The following is a 26477-nucleotide window of genomic DNA, read 5'->3' on the forward strand; positions in this document are numbered from 1 at the left end:
ACACAAAAGAAGCAGTACGGCGCATGCATGCCCCTGCGCTTGTCGCCGTGCGTATCCGCCTGCTGCTCCGCTCATTTACAACGACGCGGACTATACGCTTGAGCTTATTCAGCCGATTTATCAGCCATCGAACAGTATTTTCCTCTCACAACAAATCAGCCGTTTCAGCTTTTCAGTCGGCTTATAAGCTGAAGCGAACAGACTTACCTCACAGCCCGTGAATCCGAGGCTCCCCCTCGGTCTCGGCGTGCGCGAGCGCGGACGCGGACGATGATGCGCGCATTGCTTTCACTGCGGCCGGCATTAACCCGCGCGGCTTCTTCCCTTCCCTTCGCTTGGCCCCCTCCCCATGGCAGAGATAAGAATTTTTTTTATTTTAACCAATTTAAAACAAAGATTTTAAAAATGACCTCATCCAAACTAAATTTCTAAAGAAGTACTCCCCATGGGGTTATTTTTAAAATTTTAGTTTTAAAAAGGTTAAAATAAAAAAAATCCCAGAGATAAGGGGGAGGGAGACCGGCAGTCGGCAGACTGCTCGAATTTGGCACGGTGCAAATTAAGTTGGCTTGTCTGTATTAGCAGGAAGCACTGCTGCTGAAGTTGTTATTACTAGCTGCCAATTGGCAGATTAACAGATTATCAAAATGTTATGTTAACCCTCTTTAGTTTGCCACGAGATTCATGCACCGACCGACCACGGTTCACCTGCCTGCCTGCCAGCCGCCGTTCCACTTCAGGTATTTTGGCAACAGCTAATGTGCTCCAGTATTTTAGCCACAGGAATGGAAGTGTTAGCAAGAAGCAGCGCAACACGATTTAGGAGTGGTCGAGAATATGAACAGCTTGGTACCTCAACCTCAGGGCCACAAGTTTATGATTTGATGAAGTTTTCCTGAAAAGAATAGGGAAAGGTCCACCTGCTTTTATCAAAAAAAAAAAGAACATCTGTTAAATACTATATATATTTAGTCTTCTTTTTTACAATTGCACGGGCGATGGCGATGGCATTTAGCGTAGCGGCTTCCTAAGCCTTTTTGCAATATATTGATGCTAATTTTCATTTATTCCAAAGCATCACATATATCCAGATGTGCAAGTGCCAAGTAGTAGTTTATATGCTCTTGAAAGGCATAGTGGTGGAGCGACTGTTTGTCGTCCATGCCTCCATGCAACATGATGGCGTGCTGTCTGTGTCGCATTACCATGTAATTTAGCATCATCTGCTAGGTACTAGATATTGATTGTTAGGCTAATCCCAGTGGGAGTTTCATAGAGGTTTCATGCACATTAAATACGGTGACATATCAGCATATGTGATGACATGGCATGGTAGTTATGAAGTGAGAGAGGGAAGGAGTTTCATCAGGATGAAACTGTGTATACACTGTTTCCAAGACTATGAAATCTATTGAAACTTGCATTGGGGGCTATAGAGTTTCATTTCATCTAACCATATCCAATCACATGCCTCACAATTAAATGTTATAGGCATCCTATGAAATCGTGAAATGAAACTGTGCATTGGGACTTCCTGTTTCATTCATGAGAATACACCTAATAAGATAATGTGGTATTTTTGGAAACGGTGTAATGAAACCTTGCACTGGACTAGCCTTATATAGTATATAACAACACGAATTTTCGTTTATTCCAAAGCGGCACAAATTCACAGATACGGATGACCTGACAATGAACACTAGCACTCCATAGTCCTATGTCCTATGCTGCGTTTGTCTATGTCTTGCCTCTTAAGGCTCAATTCGGCTGGCGCGAGCAATGAACGATTCTTTTATTTTCCTCCTTTTCCCTCTATCTCTTTCTCTTCCTTTTTCTTTGAGGGGAGCGGAGCGATGAACAATTTAACGAAACCAGCGTTTTCATGAACGAACCCCATCACCCTCATGGACTGATTTGGTCTAGGCTCAACTCTTTTTGCAACCGGCCTGCACTGCAGCTGTACGCATTTCAATTGGGATTGTCGATCTAATCCTGTCTGTCTCTCACAATACCTGAATGACGTAAGAATACTCAGCGATTCAGCATAATTTAAGGTCGATCGGTGTCGTCTTTGTGTTTCTTCCAGCTAGCTAGTTGCATCAGCAAAGCAGAGTGCGTCAAGCAAGCAACTCCAGGGATAAGATGGGTCAGCCTCAGGCAGGCTGTCGCACGAAGTGATGCGTGTTCATCATCTTGGTACGGCTGCGATAGCTCCATTTGAAGCGCAGAGACCGTTACAAACTGTAACCGATTTCTCTTAATCTTACAAGGGGAATTGATCAGATTCCTACGGATTAGGACAGGATCAGGTATATCTCGGTGTAATTTGGTCAGCTTCACCAAGATGGCAAGATCTTTGCTCTGACCAAGGCAAAGCTTGGCCTTACTGTCTTTCTTAACACAGGTGGAATAAAGAAACAAGCAATGAAAAGATCAGAACAGCATGCGTGAAACCGACATCAACAGGCAGCAAACCCATTCTCTGCACAAGCTTGAGTGCACAAATAAAGATAGGTTCTCACTTCCAAACAAGTAAAATGGCACCAGTTTAGCTAGATTGATATACTGTCACAAGTTGAATAAGCTCTAGGAGTTTGTAACACCATCATCTGAAGGCTACATATTCTGCCAGCATTAGGAGCTGCAGCATCGCCGCTTCAAAATGACCATCTACTACCACCAGGTACCAGCTACCATATGTACATAACAAAAGAGAGCCGCCAATCTCAGTACCTATCATTCATTAGCCACCGTCATTATTTCTTCCTTCTTTTGGACGTCCTGGTTGCCTGCGAAGCTCCTGCAGAAGACGCCTCTTGAGCAGCCTCAACTGCTTCGGCTTTCATGCTTCTTGAGGTCCTCCTAGGCACTGCCGTTGATGGGCCTGCGTTATCATTTTCTTCCACCAGTTCAGCTTTGACTCGCTTGCGCCTCTTTCTCGAGGAATGGTTAGCTGACGGGGCTTGATCCTCCTCAGGTTCATTCACATCATCACCGTCAGCTTCACCATCCTGACGGGGCCATTCGGTACCACAACCAGGACAGGCTCTTGAAGCCTGCATATGCAGATTAATTAGCAAGCCAGAAATGGCTTTAACATTAACAGGAGTAACAGTGTTAACTAGAATTAGGCGACTACCTTTCGCTGTGAAAATTTCTTCCTAAGACAGTATTCATGGATTCTAACATTGCACTCCTCATTAGGACAGCTAGATGCCTGTTGGATAGCAGGTTATATGGTAAAAAAAATTAAAAAAAGACCAAGGCAACTGATGAAAACCAAAGATGAAAACCAAAGAATCATCACTCATCAATACCTTTATACAAGCTTCGTTACACACCATGCATGATGGGATGTCGTTACCACGGAACCAGCTTCGGAGATCAAGAAATGATCTGGTGCCCAGACCAATCTTGCCAGTGGAGGTGTATGACAACCAACGATCCCGAATCAGCTCATCTAGGGTTTTCTCTTTCTGGCTCAGTGAGAAGTTCTTTATGGAAGTAGGAAGACGAGATTGGCTTTCCTGTGAACCATCTACAATAATGACCTGGGAACAGAATAGTCAACAACTCATCACACCATATTGCAATCAATATTAAGGTCTGTCCATCGGTATATATAATAGTGCTGCCATGCCATGCAATGCCACAGAAAATACTGCAAGGTGCTACCATTGATGACAATATGACATGGTAACTGCAAAATAGTATATGAAACTATTATATGCTTAACTCGTAAATTTGTAACTATTATGAGCTATACCAAGCACATGGCCATTTAGTACATGATGATATATGTTGACATAAGACAATCTGTGGTGAATAAATAAATGAAAGCCAACAAATCATGTTGCCAGAATTACTGTAAAACAAACCTGGTTGTCAAGCCGGACATTGAGAGCGTCAATACTGGTTATGCTCCCATCATTTCCAGCTTCCTGAACAATTGCTTCTAACTGCCACAGGAATCATTAGTTACATCAATACATGTGAAACTAAGCTATACAAAACAAGCTATCACATACCAGTCCCTTGTAGAATGCAATCTGGGGCACAGAATACTTTGTTCCAAGCTTTGATTCTTCGTCAGCAATGTTATTAACCACTCCATAATACACGATTCCATCATATTGGTTCATGCATGCTCGCAACTCAAACTGCAAATATGTGAGGTCCTTGTTGATCTTCAGAAGTGTATCATTGAATAGTTGTTGATGAGTGGCTGCAAGGCATAATGAAATAAGTGAATGGAGGCTAGACATTAGGCAAAATGAATTAGGAGAAAAGTGCAACCCATAGGCTATATACTCTTCTATGACCGGTGCTAGATATATGATTCAGCCAAGTGGCCAACCAGGCAGCAGAACTGAAAATAATTCCAATCCCATGTAGAATGAAGGCCATTATTTCAGACAAACAGATAATGTGGCTTTGAAGTGCCAGTGATTGTTCTTTCCAGCGAAACTTTGAAGTGATTGTGATCTGCTTGGTTGATCAGCAGATGAACAGTTACAACTCCTTAGTTATACCTTTGGATTTCTTTTTTAGATGATGATACCTTTGATGAGAAAGTAAGGGTATCTACTTCTGGAATATGGATCGGACAAAAATTCCATTAAATTGTTTGTTCAAAGTACAGTATTCACTTGTCAATGAATTTATACAGTGAACAAAGGTAGGTCAATAGAAAAGGCCAAGATTAAATAAGAAATAATGACTTAGGTCCAACAAGGAAGTTAAAAAAGACAATGCTTACACAAACTGCAACCATATTCGAAAGGCAAACTTTTCTGTGGCAAAGAAAGAGACAGGGGAATATAGCAGGATCAGGTTTCGTAAATAGCAGCATTGTGCAATAAAATTAGCATGAGGCCAAACAAGCACCCTTCTACTTGATAAAAGAGAAGATTTGTACTAGACAAACAGAGACAGGTTCTCAGAAAGGATATAGATGTCCACAACACTCAGAATGTCTTACTACCACCACCGTGAGGATGAGAGGAGCATTTCGTGGAGGATGGAGCAAGAGTACAAACAGAGGGAGAGGAGTAGCAAACGGCATGGCATATCCATAAAGGTAGAAAGTAGGTACCGGGTTGCCTGTCGGAGACAGCAGCGAAGATCGCGTGGAAGTCGGGCTCGGCAAGGGGGCCACGGGAGAGCAGCGCCTGCAGCAGGGTGTGATGCCGCTGGCGCCAGGGCAGAGGCGCCATGCTGAAGCCTTAAGACAGCCTAGCAGGTGGGATTGAGAACCTGGCCGAGCAACTCCAAGCCCGCTGAATAAAAGCTGAGGGGGTGTTTGGATCCCCGGGCTAAATTTTAGCTCCTGTCACATCAAATGTTTGGACACTAATTAGGAGTATTAAACATAGGCTAATTACAAAACCAATTTCACAACCCCTAGACTAAATCGCGAGACGAATCTATTAAGCCTAATTAGTCCATGATTTGACAATATGGTGCTACAGTAAACATTCGCTAATGATGGATTAATTAGGCTTAATAGATTCGTCTCGCGATTTAGCCTAGGGGTTCTGCAATTAGTTTTGTAATTAGCTCATGTTTAGTCCTCCTAATTAGCATCCGAATATCCGATGTGACACGGACTAAACTTTAGCTCCAGGATCCAAACACTCCCTGAGTGAATGATAGGTTGGTGTACGCTGGAAGGAGGGGAAAGAGGACGGGCGGGAAGGATGGCAATGCTGGCTTGCAGTGTAAGCTTGAGCTGTTGCCTGCACCTGCAGGCCTGCTCAGCCCATCAACGAAGGTCCCAATGTCCACAGCTCTTTTGCCCCCAACCCAGACGGCCAGACCGCCCTTTAAGCTACACATTGTGCTCCAGCACAGTGGCGTTGCAACCTCCACGGCCTCCTCGTCATGGCATTGGGTGAGCACCCTCCCCGCGAGGACGACGACGCGCAGTTAGATGGTGAGGAGCAGGATTCGGCTGGGTTCGACGCAGTGAACTGAACCCAGCCGGCATGGCACATGAGCATTTCGTCGAACACTTGTTGGGCTGGGACGCGTAAAGAGAGGTGAGGAGAAGAGCAGGCAGATGAAGATGGCGTACCGGGGTTCCTGCCGGATACGGCGGCGAAGACGGCGTGGAAGTCGCGCTCGGAGAGAGGGCCGCGGGTGAGCAGCGCCTGGAGCAGGGTGTGGTGCCGCCACGACAGCGGCGCCATCGCGAGCTCTGCTTGCTCCCCGCTCTCGCTCGGGAATCGGGGTCGGGGAAGGGAATCCGAGCGGGCACTGCTAGGTTTTGCCCCGATTGGATTAGTTAGATTCGACGCGAATCGGGAACGAACTTCTCCGCCCGGGGAGGGGGAAGATCAGAGGACGGAGGGAATCAATCAATTTTTTGGGGGGGAATTTTGGGTGGTTGATGGAGATGGATTTTGGGGGCGTTTCGCGGGAAGCGAGCGGTGGGTGGGGGAGGAGACGGGAGGGAACCCGGGAAAAAGAAATCATTCATTGTTGCTGGGTTGGCAACTGGAGCTGCAGCGGCCTTGCATCCTGAATGGGCTGGGCATCCTGTCCGTGTCTGACTGGACCGTAATGGAGAATTGCCCGCCTAGGTGCTCTTGGGCCGGAAGTTTCGCAGGCCGGCTTGCTAGATATTTTGGATTTGATCCGTTTGACTTTTAAGGTGACCACTCCCTGCCAAGTACTGCTGGCAGCCAATGATGGCCACACACGAGTGCACGGCTCGCAGAGCGAACGATCCTTTGCCTGGCTTCCATGGCGCCCTCTGCTGCTCCCATCTACGCCGGCTGGGCGCCACCGGCTGCGGCGACCATGCTAGCCGCCACTCTCTCGCCCCGCCTGCGACAGGTGCCCACCAGCCCGGCTCGTGCAAACGTATCGCTCTGCCCGCAGCACCATGGTAATGGTCGCCGGGCGCGCAACGCCGACCTCCGCTGCCGCCGCCGGCTCCTCACGGCGCGAGGCGAGCGCCCCGACGATGACGACGACGAGGATGACCAAGACCCGTCGGCGACTGGTGGTGGGTTCGACTACGCGGTGGCGCTGTTCAACCGCGGCGAGTTCCACGCGTGCCACGACGTGGTGGAGGAGCTCTGGTACGGCGCCGAGGACCCCGCGCGGACGCTCCTCCACGCCATCCTACAGTGCGCCGTCGGATTCCACCACCTCTTCAACCAGGTCCTACCCATTGATTGATCAACTGTTGGACTGCATATATACGCGCCAACAATCGATCCATGAATTCTGAATTTATTTGATGCCAACGATCTAATTATTGCTCGATCGATCGGCCTATACGTACGTGCAGAACCACCGCGGCGCCATGATGGAGCTCGGTGAGGGCCTCTGCAAGCTCCGCAAGCTCAACCTCGGCGGCGGCGACGACGACGACCCATTCTCCCGCTTCCGGGACGACGTCGCCGCCGTCCTGCAATTTCTCTACCGCACCCAAAAGGAGCTCGCCGCGTGTACGTGCAAACTTAATTACCTCTCGTCAATTAGCAATCTTTATATTTCGAGTCTAAACCGACTCTTCCATTGATTCAGGCACCGATGACCTCTGCTTGACCATGGACGGCTCGCCGAGCTCGTACCAACTGCTCGGCAACTTCGCCGCCGGCCAGCAGCTCTACCGGTTGCAAGCTGATGATACACACGAGGACGGCGCTTCCACCATCGTCTTCTCTGTACCTGATCATCCCGCCTCACGAGCAGTTCCGTCCTGCAGGGTGAAGCTTCCGACATTACATGCCACGGAGCAAAATCTGACAGAGCTTCAACGTGCATACCAATACATCTAGCCTAGCCCATCATTGTTACGTTTTTCGGCTGAGGTCCAGTCGAGAGTGGCTGAACCATTTATGTCATTTTCAGTGAGGTTTAATGGGCAATAAATAAGCTGCCATGTAGCTAATTTTGTGACATGGCATATTATTTATGAAGTGAGAAGAAACTAGTTTCATGAGGGATGAAACCATCTTTACAATATTTCCAACACATTTTGTGTAAAATCTTAGAAACAACAAAAGATGAAACAATACATTGTGCGACCTATTTCATCCATGAACTGAATCCTCTCTTACTTATATGACATTTTTGAAAATATAAGTATGAAACATTGCATTGAGAATGACCTTATATCTAACAATACGTGCTACTAGTCCATCAATTTACATTTTCTAGCAAGGTCTAATCAAATGGCCCAACCATTAATACCAGCACACATAGTTACAGAGAAGTATTTCGTTTAAAAGAATTATAAAAAGACCATTTTTAATAAAAAAAATTATCTGCGGATCTCAAGCTTGATATAATTGAAGTCAAATCCAAAAAATATTCACGCTGCGGCCAACTCTTGCCCCCAACCAAAACCAAAAATAAAGAATCTTTAACATTCACACAGCACCGATGGCAGTAACGGTCTAACAGCAGCTCCAGCGTTGTTTTCCCGAGAGTGCTCAAAGGAGAGAGAAAAGATTATGAGGGTGATCCACGCTGGAGCATGGGATGCTAGGAAGCAACGCCTAGCATGATGCTTGGTTTTGCAACGAGGTGCTCCAAATAAAAATATATTTTTTGAACAAAAAGCTTTACGTGTTTGGGCTGGGCATGTAGGAGACGGGGGAGTAAAGTTGAATGGGTGAATTTTTTTTATTTAGCTGGGTACCAGCATAGTTGTCGCTTTACGCTGGATCAAAATAACCTGAAGGCTACTTTGGTGACATGTCCGTCATGCTACTTCCTGAGAAGAATACACGTTGTTGCTGCTCTAATAGGCTCATAGCACACATGTTTCTTCAATAGTAACCTTTCCTCTCGTAACTTTGACGTTCACACGGCGTCGAGCTAACACGTATCCAATCAGATGTTTTTTTTCCTAAACTCAATTCATAACACATGGATTTCTTTGTTATCAATCGTCTCTTTCCTAATTTTAACGTTCACCCAGCAATGGTATCCGAGGCTATAATGGTCTCAGTCTCATGGCACACGATTTTCTTCACTGTCAGCCTTTACTTTCCTAACTTTTAGCATTCACATGTCACGCATGTCAGTATTTTTTTGGAGTTTGTCTCATCGTACTTTGCATTTTCTATCAATCACCAAATTGTCATTCTTAACCACTAGATTTTGAACTGATTTGGATCCGTCCTGCTCACTACTTGTCTCTTTCTTTTCTTCCTCATATACCATCCTTCACCCACTCCTGACACTTCGACTCCCACGCCGGCTGACGAACCACCCAGAGCTTCATTAGTTCTGCATGTCATAGGTAATTCAAACCTCAAGCCTTAAATTTAAATTTTTATTCCCATTTCCATTCGATTTTAGTGTAAGTTTCGGAGGATTGATGGATAAAAAAATATCAATAGTTGATGAGGAGTAAATTTATTTTTGTGCACTTTCTATCCTAGGTTACGTGCAAAAAAACCAAAAATTACACGCCCAAGGGGAAAGAAAGGGAGGAAAGCCACACTACCCAAAACCAAACTTTTTCATCTTCCCCTCCCGGGCTCCCCTCCACCTTCTTCTCGTCCATAGTGGCACGTTCAAGCTTAGGGTCTCGCTACCGAGGTATGCATCTCTCCCCCCCTTAAAACTCCGAACTCCAATCCCTCACCGCAATCCAATTTTTTTTGATTTTCTGGTATTTTTTTCTGAATTTTTACGGAAGATTGGCTTGATCTTGCTTCGCAAGGACTACAAATTTATCTGGGTTTTTGTTTTCCGCAAGGGAGTTGAATTGGTTGGAGCCTTTGTGATGCCGGATGCGAAGACAGATGTAGACGTGAAAACTGGGCAGTGGCAGGCGTAGGATTATACAAATAGCTATACATACATTATTAATTTTATTCCTAAATATATATATTATTCTATTATACAAATAGCTATACATACATTATTAATTTTATTCTTAAATATATATATTATCCTATTACATGATTTTTAAGTAACTGTAGATTTTATTTTCAAATGGAAAATAAAATTTTCTTAACTACTTGTTGAAACTAACAATCCTAAATATATAGAAGAACATAATCTTCGTATGTTTGCAAATTGTGTTTGTTTAAATACATTTTAACTTTTGACTAAAATATATGTTCCACAGGTCACCACGTATTTCGGGAGATATCATGGCAACTCCCAAACTTTAGTGATAAGGAAGTCGCTGGTTGGTTGTCTTCGTCAAAAATTTAATAGATCATAGTGTAGTTGCGCTAGCCAAATTAAAAAATAACTAGTACTTTATAATATCATATTTAAAAAATGTTCACTTTATTTTTGAAGTAGCGATGAAAAACTCTTTTATCTAGAACCATAATTAAAAGAAAAATCTTTATATTGTTTTTATATTATCCTGAAAGAAGTATATATCTATCTGATTTCAATGATATTCTAAAAGTATTCTTTACAAGGTAAAAAGTTTTAGAGGTGAAAACCATCATATTATGTTAAGGTAATACTTTAGAAAAAAATAAAAGACTAAACATTTCTATTGGATTTGATATTTCTATCAGATTTGGACTGCTTGTGCTCGTTGCACGCCCCACCCTTGTTGCCATCCATTGGCACCGCCTCCGCCATGCACCACTCGTGCTTGTTGCGGCGCTCCGTGCACAACGTCCCGCCGTGGCTTCCCGTGCTCGTTGCGAACGCTCATCCCCACCGCGTCCACCGCTATGGCCTATCGATGTTGTCTATCTTTACCGCGCGCTACTAGTGTTGGTGGCCCTACAGCTACTGACTTTGGGGAAGAAGAAGAAATAAAAAAAACTAGCATTTCAAAAATGTTGATCTTTGTTTTGGAATATGTTGAATGTGTTCTACTCATATGTAGCCTATAAAAAATATTGACTGTACTACTCTCTACAAAATATTGATATATATTTTGAAAAATATTAATTATGTTATTTTCGAATGTTAGTCTGATTTTTTAAAGTTGTTAAATTTGTTACGTTGAAATATTAATTTATTTTAGATTTCTAGGCTAATGGACTTTAAAATTATGGAGTCTTTCCCCTCTCTCCCACGAAATCGGTTAAACCGGTTTGGCCTGTGTGACGGCGTCTGCTACGGTTTTCTTCCTCCCGCGACATCTCCTCCCTTCGCTTTCCTACCAAAGGCATAGTCCAACTTCAGAGCAAACAAATGGTCAGAACCCTTTGCTGGGGATACCAGCTTTACAAGTGAGATGCAGGAAGAAAAAACATTCACATCTAGACATCTTCCCAGGCAAAAGACTCTCACACCACACCTTCTAATCTTACCCTCTCTACCTCCAGAAGACACATCGACAAACCAGAAGCCTAGCAACACCACAAGTCATTTCCTTTTTTTTTTTAACCAACCTCTGAGAAGAACAAATTCCAAACTACTATTCTTCAGCCGGCAGACTACAGAAAACAGCTAGGAAAACGAAACAGCAGTTGCTGAATCTCCTCCCTTCGCTCCCCCGGCGCCCGCCGCTCCCCACGCGGTCGGCCCGTGCGCCGCCCTCCACGCTCCCCTGCCCAGCTGCAGCTCGAGTCCGGCTGGTGCGGCAGCACCCTCCCTTCCCACGACTTCTCTGTTCTCTCTCTCGGCTTCGGTCTTCCTTTCCTAGCGGCGACGACAGGGCGAGTTGCGCTGCCCGTTGTTCGTGGAGCGACGGGCGCTTCGCCGGCGACGAACATCCGACAGGGGTATGCCTGCCTATTCCCCTCCCTTCCCATCCTGCTGCGCGAAATCAAACACCCAAACCCCTAACGTATGTTATTTGTATTCGGATCTGACCATGATTTTACCTACTAAATTCGATCTTTTTGCAACAGTTATGTCCTATACTGGGTCCGCCCCTGAAACGGGGGATGGCGGCGGCGGCGGCGCAGGCGGCGGCGGCGGCGCAGGTGGCGCCGGCGGCGGGGGCGGCGGCTCCTTCAGCGAGCAGAGGCTGGTCGAGAAGCTCAACAAGCTCAACAACTCAGCCGCGAGTATTCAGAGTATCCTTTTTTCTCCGTGGTTACTTTCTTGCACGCTCGCAAATTTGGTAGCCTAGGTGTTGCTTTCTGTTTCATATATCTTTTGATTAAGTAAAACCCTAACTTGCAAATTGCAATGTCTGTTAGTAGAACTGCTCAGGAGATTTCATTGGGCATGCTAAGTATGCCACAAGTTCCGTGCTGTGCTTATTGTCCTGTTGTTTGTTTGCTGGTGCACATGAATATAAGTTACAAATCCTCTTGTGTATGAATTTATTGTATCTATATGGCAATAATATTTATGTTACTGTACTTCCTGACAGTTTTCTTGTTTTAGTGCCTTTCTCGGGCATTGAGAAAAATGTTCTCTTATTGTAAATGTAAATAGTCATGGTAAAAGTTTTTGATTTCTAATGAGCTTTGTGCTGCACTTGATTTTAAGTGCTTTTATCCTTGTGTGGATATAGGTGCGTAGAAATCAGCACTCCACGTGTTCTATTCCATGTGTTGAAAAAGAGACCTAGACTACCATCATCTTACTATTAACACTGCTGTCAGTAATTCCCTTTTCTTTTTCACTTTTTTGTCCCCTTTATTGGTGGCTCCTGTTGGGTTTCAGGTCTAGTCTAGCCCAACTTTCTGGTGACTAGAAGGCTTTGTTGTTATTGTTGTTAATGCCAATGCTTGGTTTCCCATCTCTCTATAAGTATATTTTCATTGTCTTTTGAGGCTGTTCCTTTTGTGAAATGTTAATGATACTCATACGGCTTTAGATGCATCTATATTAATTATCACTATGTCTCTTCAGGACATATCTGCCATCCTCTTCAGCTTGCTAAATTAAGCCAGCAAAACAATTATATTACACATCCTTCACTAAGGAACTAAATGTTAGCCAGGTGGTTCTAACTGCCCAACTAGTTTGCTCTGGTCGCTGTTATTTATGTACTAGCATGGTAGTAACTAGTAAGCCCGTTTCTACTCTTGGTTCGCTGTTTGAATTTTATGGTATTCTGATCTGATGTTGTTGTGTTTTCTATGCCGTATTCAAAAGAAATTTTGGCAGCATATTACTGCACCAAAAATGTATTGTCAAAACTACTTTCCCTTCTACATAATGGCCTATATCTTCATTTTGAGTCAACTAACCAGTGAAGTGAAGACATATCCTACACCCAACCCCTTATTGATTAAACAAACCATGCAAGGCATGCATTTGGAGTTTGAAGTAAAGGTGCAGTATGCTTTATTAGCATGCTGCACGTCATTCTCTACTGACCATAGAAAAAGAGAATCCTATGGTTGTTTCAATATTATTGTGCTTGCTTCTTTGTGAGGAATTTCATGCCATATGTTGTATATGCCACTCCATTTCTAAGCAAGTGACTCTGAGACAATGCAAATGTCACTGTCTCTTGGAACAAACATACTAACAATTCATACCCTGTAGAAGCAAAGGATCTCACCCCTTAGGCTTTATGACAAATGTTACTCTTTCTTTGGCTTCAAAACATGTTCTGCTTCTAGAGATGTAATACAACATAACTATCAGATTGGGAGGAGATGGCTGAAACTGTGGACCACTTTTTAGTGGGAGCCCACATGGTAGTTAGTTTTCAAAGATGGAACCTATAATAACCTACAAACTATGTTCCCTTTTTTTTTCTCTTAATGTTTACGGACTAAATTCTATGGTTTCTATACCTTGTGTGCTTTAGGTATGTTTTGCAACTATAAGGTTTGGTTTGGTCCAGTTATCTTGAGTAGCAAATGACCACATTGCTTATTTATCTCCTCATTTCCTCATGATGTCAAATTTAATCAGAATTGTGTTTTTTTCCTATGTAAGTTTGCACCTAGATATTGCATTATTAGTTCTTTTTTGTATTCCTTAATTCGTATGCAGCACTTTCACAATGGTGTATTTTTCACCGGAAGAGGGCCAAAAGGGTTGTAGACACATGGGAAAAGCAGTTTAATAGTGCAACGAAGGATAAGAAAGTATCATTCCTATATCTATCGAATGATATCCTGCAAAACAGCAAACGCAAGGGAGGAGACTTTGTGAATGAGTTCTGGAGGGTTCTACCTAGATCACTGAAACATGTCTATGAAAATGGGGGAGAAGATGGAAAGAAAGTGGTGGCAAGATTAGTAAGTTTCACCTTTTTTCACTGTCACGTAATTAATTCTTTGCAGTTCACCAGCTCCTTTTATTCTAGAGCTGTTCTAGAGCCTTCTCCAAGAATGCAGGAGGATCTAAATGTGTCAGTACCATCATGGAACTAAAGTACAATTGGATCAATGACCGTCATTGGTTACTTGTTAGCTTGTTGTAGCAAACTATTGGAGTCATATGCTATTGCTGTTTCATGTTATTCAACTATCCTTATTACTCCCTTGGTACACTTTTCTGGATTCCAGGTAGTATTTGTTTGCTCTGATGTGTTTTGATGATACAACCATAGTCACGTGCATCAGTGCATGGTGCATATACAATTATGTGTAGAGAAAATGTGAGCTAAAAGTAATACTAGAGCAGCATCGATTAGTAAAGCAGATAGCCTTTGATACGCAGCTCTTCTGCGTTTTAAAAGCAGATAGCCTTTTTAGTTTATAGTCTAATTTCCTCTATTCCCAGGAGTGTTGTGTTTAATGAACACAATACATTGTTTCTCAAATGAGTGTCTTGCTCGGTATGTTGGTAGTCAGTTGCCGGAAACATCAATTCAGACTCTTCCACTGGTATTATACGTTTATAAATATTTGCATAGGGTTTGTCAGCCATAGTTTGCTTAGATCTTCATCAATAATGTAAGAAAAGTTCCTATTCATAGTTTGACTAGATTAATTATGGAATTATTGATGGTAAATTTAACCATTCTTATCTTTTATTGCAAGTCCAAAATAAATAAGTCTATCTTGTTATTTTTTGGGAACTACAGATAGGAATTTGGGATGAACGTAAGGTTTTTGGGACCCGTATTGAAAGTCTGAAAGATGATATTCTTGGTGACAACCCTCCTGTATTGGATAACAACGGGAATAGTTCAAATCCTACCTCTAATCCCTCTTCAAATTCCAAAGCTGCACGAAAGGATTCTGGTATAATAGTAAAAGTAAGTTGCTTATTCTCCAGGGTGAATCTGACAAATTGGATTGGATACTAGAGCACCTTCTTATTGTTGGCTTTTACTGTAGAAACTTACTGTTGGTGGGATGCCTGAAAAGATTGTGACTGCATACCAATCAGTGCTCGATCAACATTTTGATGAAGACACAGCTTTAAACAAATGTAAGAGCACTGTTGGTGTTTTGGAGAGAATAAATAAAGATATAGACGATGCTAGCACCAATGGTAAGGATTTTGCTTGCTCACTAGTTATTTAATGCTGTGAATATCTGCCGTTGAAGAAAGTTTGACATCATTCTTATGTGCTCTGCTATTTTTGACCTGTATTTTTTGATAGGTAATCAGCCAGCATCAACATTGATTTCGAACCTTCAAGAACAGCAAATGACCCTAAAGCAGTGCATCGAACAACTTGAAAGTGTAGATGCGGCGAGGATATCCCTGATCAATCAATTAAAAGAAGCTCTCAGCGAACAGGTCTTGAGGCTTTTCATTTCCAATGTTCCATTTCAATTACATGCCTTCGTGATGTTCATATATGTTTGTCTTATTTATATAACAGGAATCAAAGTCAGTGGTTCTTCGGGGTCAGTTGCAAGTAAGAATTATTCTTTATATCTTATTCCTTTTCATTTGTTGTTATTTCCTTGCAAAATCACATCCTAGGTTATTCTATCCTATGATGCATTTACTGTTAATGCCTAATTAAATGAGGTTTATTAGGTTATAAATGCTGAACATGTTCTAAGATCTGCAAGTGGTGCTTATTTATCCTGTCCCATCTATTCTTTTAATCTATTTTGGAGTTTGTGGATGCTGTTCTTTTATCGTGCTACTGCCATGCTCCATGATATGTGGCCATAAGATGTTTCTTCTATCTTTGGCATCCTGTTGATCAATATCCACATGTTCAGGATGAGTAGTGGGATAATAATTATAAATAGAGGCAGGACATCTCAGATTCATAGGAAAGCTCTAACATGATTAAATAGTGTAGCATATTTTTCCTTTGGGATGTAAGGCAAACCAATTGTGGTTTGCTTGGTATGTGTTTGTTGCACGTATATGTCAGAGATCACAATTCATAACAACTTAGTGCGTAGTGTGCATTTGGGCTTGGACTATTCTGTGAATCCAGATGTTTTCTGTTTTGGTAGGGTATGGGAACCCGATTAACATCCATACCCATTCGAATTTTACCTGTCCATCCTTAGGAATAATAGCGAGTACTAGAAGTGGATATGGGTAGATCTACAAATAGAGAATATTATCCATTGCCCCTGCATTGCAAGTGGACCCACCTGTGTGTTTGGTCCTGCTCCAGATTATCTCCCCAAGTTTCAGACTTTCAGTTGAGCTATGAAAATTTATGGTGTAATACTAGGTTGAAATTTCAAATGCTGAACTTTTGTTCTTCTAGGCTTCATTCATTTTCTTCATGCCAATGGAGTCTGCATGTGCATTTAGTCCACCCCCAATCTGCGCAAAGCGGATCCTCTATAGTATTAAATCATGTCCAACACATTTTAAATGATCTTGTGAGAATTCTATGGTGTGAATGCGAGTTGAGATGTAATTGTCCTCATTTTTTGTTCTGGAGTGAACATATTATGATAAAATTGGTTTCAGTTTCACTGTAACCAGCTCCCAATTATAAATTCATGCAGGTTCTAGTTAAGAAAAAAATAGACTTCATGAATTCTTTGTTTGCTGAATGCATCTGGGCTAGTGAGCACCAAGCACATGTGTTGAGCCATCTAGGGTTCGTCTGGCGCGTACGCGTTTTACCAACTCCAATTGCTACCTGGCCACCCCACACCCACAGCATTAGTTTCAATCCCATGGCTCGCTTGAACTGCTTCCTGAATCCAACTAAGGCCAGACTATATTTTTGAAAAATTGCACCTAGACTGTTTTCCTAGCACCTTGATAGTCCCTGTGAGTCTGTGACCTGCCATATAGGTCTGTGGTCTTGACATCCACCCAGTCTGGCTGTTGCATTCCTCTGTGATGAGCTGATAACAAAATGCATGTGGTCTTACTTTGAAATGGAGAATTGTACCCCAGGTTGTGGAGTAATGCATGTCTTGTTGCCTATCACTGTCTCAATTAACTTTCTTGCTGGAATTTATCTGTGTGGTCACAGTTAAATTTCATTAACATTGGTAAATATCATCGATTTTGATATTAGTATCTGTTCTGCAACTGTAATCAGGCTTTACACATTTTATGACATTATTAAAGTGATACCTTGCTAAACTTTTTTCTAATTATCAAAACAGGTTGCTCGAGCAGAGGCTGAACGTGCCATTCAACTTAGACAACAACTGGGTAGTGCCCTTGCCACAAGTGGCACACAATCTAGTTCTAGTCCTCTCATGATTACTCCACCAGAGCAAACAGCTGCTATGATGCAGGGTTCTGGAGTAAGGTCGACACCTCCAAGGCCACAGCCACTGAATCCAGCAACCTCACTCCCCCCTACAGTCAGTGCAGTGGGTGACGAGTCCAAGAGGACGGCAGCAGCTATGGCAGATAAGCTTGCATCTTTGTCAGCACCTGCGTTTCACTCCCTTATCTCATCTCTTGCTGCTGAGCAAGCTGCTTCCATAAATGGAGGATCGCCTTCAGGAGAATTCTCTGGAGGACCACCTGGCTTCCAGATTGAAAAGAGGCCTAGGATTGAGAAAACAACTCAGGCCAGTGATATGGGTGCTCCTCCCTTTTTTGGGCAAGCGCCACAGGTGCAACAGCAGGTTGGAGGAGTGCCTACTTCTCTTGGAGGCACGCAACCACAAACGCCAGGTCCATTCCCACCACCGCCGCCGCCACTGCCATCTATATTGCCACCGCTTCTGCAACAATTTGCTCAAAATACTGGAGGAATGGTCGGAGTGGGAGGACCTTTTGGGATGATGGCTGGCTCAATTCCACCTCCGCCTCCATTGTCGCTGCCGGCAGGTTTCCCAGGACTAAGTGGGCCACCTCCTCCACCTCCACCTCCACCAGCTCAGAACCAGCCCCAGCAGCAGCAGTCTCCGCAGCCACCACAGCAATCACCAACATCAGCCGGATTCTTTCAAACATCAAGCATGGGGTTCTTTCCGCCGGTGCAGGTGCAGCAATCTCCATCTGCCCAACGACAGTGATTCAACGGCAGCATGGCATTCATCAGGCTATAAAGGCAGCACCTTGTGCTAACTTTGTACATTAAACAATAATCCCTGAGTATCGAGCTTATATGTGACTCGTCCTACAAGCGAAGCAGGACCAATGGTCACGGATTAGAAAGATCTGTAGAATAGGCATGCGGTTTGTGATGTAGAACTAAGTTCCTTTTGGTTCGAGGAGTTGTTTGACTCCTCATGGTCATATGAAGTAGTTAGACTTCGTTTTTCCCCCTTTGCATTGATCTTTTGAGGCAAAAGAAACCGACGTTGGCATTGATGCTTAAGAGTTGCCCACTGTTAGAACAGTTTTTGGGCTGAAACAGCTGTAGAACTCACTTTGGTATGATGTGAACTGCAAATATTTGTCATGTCGTCGCTTAAATTTATTTATTATTATTATTTTAATCATAACTTCCTTTTTGGGTGCGAAATTATGGCTATCTCATCACTTGCTCTCAAGACAAGGTCTACTTTGGAGCACGGAACGGTGATTGGATGAGTTGAAATCAACAGAGGGAGACTCTGGAAAGAGCTGTCGTTGCCTATATGGTCTGCTCAGTTGGGGGTGGGATCCCTGTGATATGCTTAACCTGGGTTTATTGATGCTGTAAGCTATGTTATGTGGGCATATCCATGATGGCCATTGGCCAAGATTTGCCTTATTTTGCTTCCAAAGACAAGGGAGCATGGCAACAATGATGATGGGAACAAGACGAGTATCATTGCACAGATTGATCTCAAGTTGCCTTCCATCTTCTGGATGAAGGCCAACGAAATGGGCCTAATGAGAGCAGTCAGTCTGTTCGCTTCAGCTTATCAGCCGACTTATCAGCCACCGAACAGTATTTTTCTCTCACAACAAATCAGCCGTTTCAGCTTTTCAACCGACTTATGAGTCCAGCCGAACAGACCCAGTATGATCAGTTACTGCAACACAACACTTATACCGATCCTATAATTCATTATGATCCAGCACTATTTTGAACTGAAATTACCACCTTCTCTGCTCGTAGTAGACCTATCGGCCGGGTTATATTAGTTGTGTCTACTACAAGATTGGAATGATGCACGGCTGACCTAGGGAAAAAGGAGAAAAAGATTGCAAGCTGCCTACCAAGCCTACAACTACAAGAGAGGATCAGAGGAGGAACAAGATGTCCCAAATTAAAGGGCGCTAACTAATTCTGCCTGGGGTTGAACCTGCTCCCCGGCGCCGACCTCGTGCTGGCGTTGAACTCCACGTTCGGCTTCGTCGTCGTCGCCGTTCCTGGTTGATGGGCGCCGCCCTTGACATGGAAGGTGTTTGTGGCCGCCGTCGGTTGCCGCAGCAGCAACCTCCTGGCAGCCGCCCAACCTTGGCCGTCCGGAGGCAGGGTCGTCGCCGGCGATGCTGCTGCAGTCGCACTGCTGAGGAGGAGGAAGAGGAGATGGAGCGAGATCACGGCGCTCATGACAGCCGCCTTCATGGATCTGCAGCTTCACTTCACTTGTGAGCAGGGGCAGGAGTAGTAGATCTTGCTTGGGGGTGATTGATGGTCGTGGATGTAATGTGTAAGAGTAGTGCTGGTCTCTGCTTGAACTTGCACAGTGTGCTATAGTAACCGCGGCCTGTACATATATTGCGGCCGGGCAGGTAACATGCATGGTTGCGAGTGGAAGAAGCACGCTATTTCCACGTCCACTATCACTAGCTGGTTAGGAACATGCAGAGAACATGGATGCTACTACTATATCCCCTCCGTATCTCTACTAGTGCTGGAGTGGATCGAGCAAAAGGGCAATGTGCGAGATGTACGGCCAGTAGGTCACAAACGAATCGTACACAGATAGCATCATGCTCGCTCTTTAATTTGTAACCGCTGTGTGTTTGCAGTTACTCTGGAGCAAATTTGCAAATTTGGACAATAATACACACACCAAAATTCCATTATAGCGCAATTCCTACCTGTGTCTCTGCTCTGAATTCGGTCAATGCTACTTGTTGTCTGGTACTCCGATGACAGTTCATGGACTCTGAAGTGAAACTGCCATGACCAACAATAAAATTCGAGTAAACAATTCATTGCCAACTAACCAGCCACAAGTCTACAAGTGCGTCTCCACATGGAAGAGGTGCTGGCCAAGGACCATCTGTCTCTCTACTCCACAGATTTGACCTTGCCGAGCTCCTCCTTCCCTTTGCTCCTCTGCATGCAATCATTGAAACATTCGTTCTTGCTTGGCCAGTTTGCTCTTGGACCACAGTGGTTGATGGCATACGACACAACTAACATGTGAGCACTTGGAGTAGCTCTGCCACTAGTCTACATTTCTAATGGATGCCGTCACATGCTGTTTAGCATACATTGGACGGCTGTAAATGAGATGACACATTCCATTCCATTCTAGATGAAGTGATTTCTCAAACACCGGATCGATAGCATTATAGTGCAAATAACCGTCTCTGGCTCCTTTCAAATATATACTGATCGATTGCATCCAAAGTAATGGAAAAAATGATCAAGCAATAGTTGGGGACGAGCTCAACTGGTAGAGCGTTAATCTATGCATGACAACCGATAGCTTACAAATTGTAGGTGCTAAAGTTTGAGGGCATTGGGTTCAACTCCTCGCATCTTCAATAAACTTTTTTCTTTTCATAGAACTATTTTCAATGGTTAAATAATCTTTTAAGGATGCCCAACAATAGGGGCTTGAATTATTTAATGGTCTTGATTGAGGATATTTTCGACACAGCACAACAAGAATTGTTTTGATTGATAGGTGTGGGCTAGCATTTTTGTTACAGAACCAGCCCACAGAAATGTAGGCCAGAGCTGCAAAATACGAGGCCCATCGGTGCTCAGAGGCAACAGTTCTCTTTTTCCACAGCTGTGCTGCGAACGTGAGGAGCAACGCGGGGATTGAGAAGCTTCTGGCTACCGCCAGCCACGCCACAAGCTGTGGCGCCGATTTCTCTCGCCACAGCCGCCACAGGTTGTGGCGTGGCGAGCTGTGGTCATGAGCCAAGCACGTCCTAAGATGCTCATTGACAAATTTATCATTTTTATTTTCTCAAGAGCAGGACTGTATGCCATTTTTGTTTTCTCGAGAGTAGGATTGTATGAGTAACCATTGCTGAGTCGAGATCGAATACGTGGGTAAACAGATCGATCCGGGCCGGCACAGGCACAGCCTTTCTGTTCCCCGTCCTGCACGTTAACGCCGTGACGTGCCTGTATCGTTCACGACTCGCGTGCATGACGCCATCTGAGCCTCTCTCTCTCTCTCTTCTTCCTCCTGTGATACGGTTTCCATAAATCAAGGACAGTTTAGCTCGTGTAGGAGATCTACTACCCGTGAATATCTTACGCTACCATCTATGCAGCTCAATATGTAGAGGTTAATTTATGCGTGATAAAAGCTACAGGGGTCAACCCATTGCATCTCTAAAAAATAGTTTTTCTTCCATGCAAAAAATAAAAAATAAAAATTGAAATATACAAAAGCAAACAAAAGTTGGGGATGAGCTCAACCGGTAGAGCCTGTCTCCAATGAAAAGTTTCTTTCATTTAATTTCTCTACCATTTTTTGGGGCGTATTGTCTTCCCTGCATTGAAAGATATAAAAATATTTATTGTGCAAAAACAATCAAAGTTGGGATGTAGCTCAACTGGTAGAGTGTTAATCTATGCATGATAAAGGTACAGGGTTCAACTCCCATATCTCCAATTTAAATTTTTAACCTCAATTCTTTTGAAATTTCTTTTTCATTACAGAAAGATACAAAATGATGAGGTACTCCCGACCCATGTTTGGGTCATTGGGTGTCTTTTTTATTTTATTACTTGCTACCATATGTCTTTTATGCAACGACATTGGGTTAAGCATTTGCCCTTATAAAAGAAACTAGTTCGGCAGACAAGAGAATTGCATTTTCCTTCTTGTCTTGCATGGATGTTGTCAGACAATTCGATGCTAGACAAGTATGAAATCCTCCAAATCAAGGAATAAGCGAAGCCATATAGCGGCAACCTCGCCTCCTTCACATGCACACAAACAAGTCATATGTTGTATCTCGGCAGGAACTCTATACGTAAGCCAACACAAGATGTCAAGATCACAACTCTCAAAAGAATTTAACGATTCTTGAGACGAGAACCCGCACCAATAAAAAAAAAGATTGTGGTGCATCCCAGCTTTCAAATTGACTACATCCGATCAATGCATTAGCGGATAATATTTGATACATCGTGTCCCATTGTCAATTCATATGAGTTGCGGCAATCTAATTTGCTCTCGAGATCAAGGATTACTTTTTTATGAATGGAATGTTGCTTTCTCTTTCCTAAACCCACAGTTCCAATTGTATAGATAATTTCCTTTTATTAAGGAAATAATATAGATAAGGGGATGTAGCTCAAATGGTAGAGCGCTCGCTTTGCATGCGAGAGGCACGGGGTTCGATCCCCCGCATCTCCATTTCCTTTTGATTTTTCGTTGCTTTCCAGGGTGGCGTGGCGACTGGACCCACTCGTCATCCTCAGCCAGCCTCACCTACCCCACCCCGCCATTGTCAATCCGCAATTCCGCAGCAGCTTTCCTTTCACCATTTCTTTTCGCGGTTCCCTCCACCCTCGCCGTTTCGTTTCCTCCGCCTGCCCGCCGTACCAATCCGGCCAACCGCCGGATGGCGTCGTCGGCGTTCAAGTCCACCACGCGCCGTGACATTCACGCCTCCTCCTCCTCCGCTTCCCGCTCCGACCCGCCCCCGTGCCCACGCCGCTCTCGCTCCCGCAGCGTCAGCGCCACGCCCCGCGCACGCGGGCACGACAGCCTCCAGGAGGACTACGCCAACACCCGAACCAACCCGCTCTTCGACTCCGCGGTCTCCCCATCTCCGCCGCAGCAGCCGGCGGGGACCGCTACTAGCGCCGGCGGCGGGGATGCGCCCAGGCGGTACAGAAAGCGTGAGCCGCTCAAGGGCGGGGGACGCGGCGGGAGAGCGCGGTCGGTGCCCGTTGCGCCGCAGCGGAGGCACTCCGCCTCGGCGCCGTCGGCGGACGGTGCTGGCGCTGTCCGCGGGAGGAGGGCTTCGCGGGCGCGGTCGGTGGTCAGTCGTCTCTGCTTCACATTTCACCCGAAAACCTGTCCCCAGAAAATTTCCCCGCTTTCCATAACTACGATGTGCATAATTTTGTCTGTCTTCCTTTCTACTACATGATCAACTAGTATATGCCGTGTGGATATGCAGACTACTTGACATTCAATCTGCATTCTATCTCCATCAATCTGAATCTGACTGACATCAAATGTTTTGTCTTGCTACATCTGACAGACAGATACAGGGGCAAGGGATGCGGCAAGGAAACTGCAGTCATGGAGGAGTCGGCATTCGATTTCAGAGGTATGTACGCTGGTTCTGGACCTTAGATTGGATGGTTTGTGTACGGTAACTATGTACTTTTAAGGAACTTGTATTCTCACAAAGCAGTAAATGCCTCACAGAGCAAACAAAGGGGAATTGGTGCAAGCTGTTCATCTCAGGGGTCAACAACTGGAGTGGTATGTGAATAGCTTGTGTAGCTTTGTGCTTTGGTCAAATCATGCATGCCATGGGGTTTACAGGCAACACGAGCATGTCACTGACTAAAAGTATGTTTGTTGCACACAGGGTTCCCGACATATGGATGAAACAACACATTTAGAATGTAGCACTGTTGTTTCTTCACCAGATCATCATCTTGACCATGTAAGAACTAGTGAGTCACTCGTGTGAAGCTATTGCCCATTGCAATTCCTTGGTGTAGCTATGAACTAGGGAAAGGATTACTTTGAAAATTGATGTTTTCCAACTTTAAGGAGTATGCATTTTTCCTTTTTTTTTCTGGTAATTATAATGGACATGCCGACATGATGCCCACTTGTTTCTCTGAGTTCGCATTCTCTTTAAATACAATATTGCCAGGTTGAAAATGTGTTTTCTAGAAATATTTTGCTAGCCCCGCTTTCTGTTTGTAAAGGAGAAAAGTTTGCCTTTATATCCAGCTTTTGCTTTGAACTTGACTTTGCCATTTTCTCTACTATATTCTGTCTAAACCTTTCATTCATATTTTATTCATTGTTCTAAGTTGCCCGTGAATCATGACGCTTCTATTCTTCTTTGATCAACAGGCCATTTGGCAGCAGAACCATTCAACTGTCCCAGTGGATCCAGTTCTGGAAATTCCTCCTGAGTTCGATCCAGATTCTGCTGAGTTTATTTCAGACTTCAGTGATTGTGCCACAGAATACCGAAAGAAAGATGTTGTGGAAATCCCTCTTGATTTTGATACAGATGCTGCTGAACTGGACTCTGATGTGAGGAACAATGCCGCAAAACAGCACCGGGAGCAAATGGAAAATTCCTCTTGAGTTTGATACAGATGCTTCCGAGCTGGTTTCAGACATATGGCACATGAAGCAAACCAGCAGCTGGGGCGATGGGAGCTCCTCTTGAGTATGATCCTGACACCTCTGAGCTGGCTCCTGACATTACAGAATATACAATAAAACTCAAACAGGTCTGTTAACTGTTGTGCTAACTGTGTTATGCCTTTAGTTAAACATAGTCATCACTCATCAATTATAACCTTTTTACTTCTTATTGCAGTCACATGAACGTGCTCGAAAACTTCGGGCAGATTTGGCAGTTGAAGAGCAGCGGGAACAAGAACTGAGTAGAATGCTGAAGGGCATAGTAACAGCTTCAAATTTTACTGAGACCCATAAAAAACGGCCAAGAAGAAAGGTAATGTTACCTGCTAATCCAGATACTAATACAATCCATTTATCATTCATGTAATTTAGAGTTTTGTGTTAATAATATGCAATCTTGATCTTAACTTTATATCTGCTTTGGGATTACAGAGTAGCATAGAAAGACTGAAAGTGTCAAGGCATTTAGCTGAAGAGGCACTGAATTATTTCGAGGAATGTGTTTCAATTTCAACAATGGATGGCACTGATTTCTCGTCACCTGAGGACCATCAACTAAATTCAGTTTTGAATGTCCAACCAAAGAGCAATAGTAGATTTTTCCACAAAGGGAGATCAAGCTCTCAAGAACCCCACACTCCAGCTGATCAACATGGCCATCATGAGGTTAGTGAATTGATTTTTCTCTTAGCTTGGAGTTTTGTTGTTCAAGTTGGCTCGTTGAGTTCCTTCTAATATGCTCTCATTTTTTGGAAGTGCACAGTAGTATGGCCCTAAAATTTGAATTATTCTTGGAATATATTGTGCACCCTTATTTCATGATATGACCTCCAGCGTGTTAAGTGTTCTGAACGATAGGGAGCACCGCAAAAAAAAAAATATTATTCTATTATAGAAGCTACATATATTTTCACTTTTTGTGGAGAGAAACTCAAAATGCAAACACCTTAATTTATTTGGATATGAAATGTGCTGCTTGTTAGTGAGGTCCCATGACATTCGAATAGTACCTTATCTGGGATCGCCTGAAATTGCTGCCCTTCTATCAATAGATTGTCATGATATCTTCTGTCATAAATCATAATATCATTGGTAATTTTCATCCTTCTCTAGTTTCTCTTCTGTCTGATGTATGAACTCAGAGGATATCCTCACCTTGAATTTTTCATGGCATTCCAGTAGAATGGCATTTATGGTTTCCCCCCTTCACTTCAGGAATTTGACAAGCAAACTCAGTGCTCAATTAGCATAACTGGATCTGATGTATCTGATGGTGTTAACTTTAGTAACACAAAATGCCACATGAAATTTAGAAACAACTCCAGTGAAGATCTTGATGGCCTTGACACTCCACGGAGCAGAAGTTCTTGTTTCTCTTTCACCCATGAGTCAGTAAAAAATGTTGAAAACTGTGATGTTCCGCAATACCTGGGGAATTTTGGAATGGGAAACAATAAAGAGCTAAGAGAGACAAGGTCTAGTTATTTTTGCTGATGACTATGTCTCCCAGAAAGTTAACCCGGACTTACTGAAGGATATGGCGACCTTTCAGAATCGAATGCAATATGGAGGGCTTTTTATATGTAACGTTAGAACATTCTGACAGTGTAAATAGTGGCCACTGGCAAATGAAGTTAAGCAATTACCATTGTAATTTGTAAAGTGATTAGCATTGTGCAATTATTTGTGTTGTGGGTGTATTTGTCCATTTGTTTCTTTTTTCTTGTCAACTGTGAATTTTTGGTCACTGCTATGACCTTTTATCAT

General features: G+C 43.7%; 5 protein-coding genes and 1 non-coding gene across 9 annotated transcripts; 5 read left to right on the forward strand and 1 right to left on the reverse strand.

The window, feature by feature from the left end:
* Positions 1–2533: 2533 nt before the first annotated feature.
* Positions 2534–6460, reverse strand: LOC117840333 (uncharacterized). Of its 3 annotated transcripts, XM_034720835.2 has the most exons (7): positions 6077–6460; positions 5096–5329; positions 4029–4225; positions 3879–3959; positions 3318–3551; positions 3140–3217; positions 2534–3056 (listed from the first exon to the last, which is right to left on the reverse strand). In XM_034720835.2, exons 2-7 carry the CDS (start codon positions 5214–5216, stop codon positions 2757–2759), a joined length of 1011 nt encoding a protein of 336 aa, XP_034576726.1. In that variant the 5' UTR covers positions 5217–5329; positions 6077–6460; the 3' UTR covers positions 2534–2756. The 3 variants fall into 3 exon arrangements, with proteins under 3 accessions (XP_034576726.1, XP_034576727.1, XP_072146722.1); XM_034720836.2 differs by lacking the exon at positions 5096–5329 and having other exon boundaries at positions 6077–6459; XM_072290621.1 differs by lacking the exon at positions 6077–6460 and having other exon boundaries at positions 5096–6054.
* Positions 6461–6681: 221 nt separating this feature from the next.
* LOC117840334 (uncharacterized) lies at positions 6682–8055 on the forward strand. Its single transcript, XM_034720837.2, has 3 exons — positions 6682–7170; positions 7301–7460; positions 7540–8055. The coding sequence occupies exons 1-3, from the start codon at positions 6748–6750 to the stop codon at positions 7791–7793; spliced, it is 837 nt and encodes a 278-aa protein (XP_034576728.1). The 5' UTR covers positions 6682–6747; the 3' UTR covers positions 7794–8055.
* A 3260-nt stretch (positions 8056–11315) lies between these two features.
* LOC117837835 (uncharacterized) lies at positions 11316–18622 on the forward strand. Its single transcript, XM_034717609.2, has 8 exons — positions 11316–11675; positions 11805–11972; positions 13858–14105; positions 14897–15070; positions 15153–15309; positions 15422–15561; positions 15647–15682; positions 17367–18622. The coding sequence occupies exons 2-8, from the start codon at positions 11807–11809 to the stop codon at positions 18231–18233; spliced, it is 1788 nt and encodes a 595-aa protein (XP_034573500.1). The 5' UTR covers positions 11316–11675; positions 11805–11806; the 3' UTR covers positions 18234–18622.
* Positions 18623–22567: 3945 nt separating this feature from the next.
* LOC117835494 (uncharacterized) lies at positions 22568–24647 on the forward strand. Of its 2 annotated transcripts, none has more exons than XM_034714834.2 (5): positions 22568–23346; positions 23572–23640; positions 23742–23798; positions 23908–23995; positions 24408–24543. In XM_034714834.2, the coding sequence occupies exons 1-5, from the start codon at positions 22924–22926 to the stop codon at positions 24467–24469; spliced, it is 699 nt and encodes a 232-aa protein (XP_034570725.1). In that variant the 5' UTR covers positions 22568–22923; the 3' UTR covers positions 24470–24543. The 2 variants fall into 2 exon arrangements, with proteins under 2 accessions (XP_034570725.1, XP_072147406.1); XM_072291305.1 differs by having other exon boundaries at positions 22591–23346; positions 23908–23985; positions 24408–24647.
* On the forward strand, positions 22643–22715 carry TRNAA-UGC (transfer RNA alanine (anticodon UGC)). The gene has a single exon. It is a non-coding gene; the product is annotated as a tRNA-Ala (tRNA).
* Positions 24575–26426, forward strand: LOC117835493 (uncharacterized). The gene is made up of 4 exons (XM_034714833.2): positions 24575–24796; positions 24886–25023; positions 25143–25376; positions 25926–26426. The coding sequence occupies exons 1-4, from the start codon at positions 24716–24718 to the stop codon at positions 26202–26204; spliced, it is 732 nt and encodes a 243-aa protein (XP_034570724.1). The 5' UTR covers positions 24575–24715; the 3' UTR covers positions 26205–26426.
* The last annotated feature ends 51 nt before the right edge of the window (positions 26427–26477 follow it).

This window comes from Setaria viridis, chromosome 9 (assembly GCF_005286985.2).
Source record: "Setaria viridis chromosome 9, Setaria_viridis_v4.0, whole genome shotgun sequence".
NCBI lineage: Eukaryota > Viridiplantae > Streptophyta > Magnoliopsida > Poales > Poaceae > Setaria > Setaria viridis.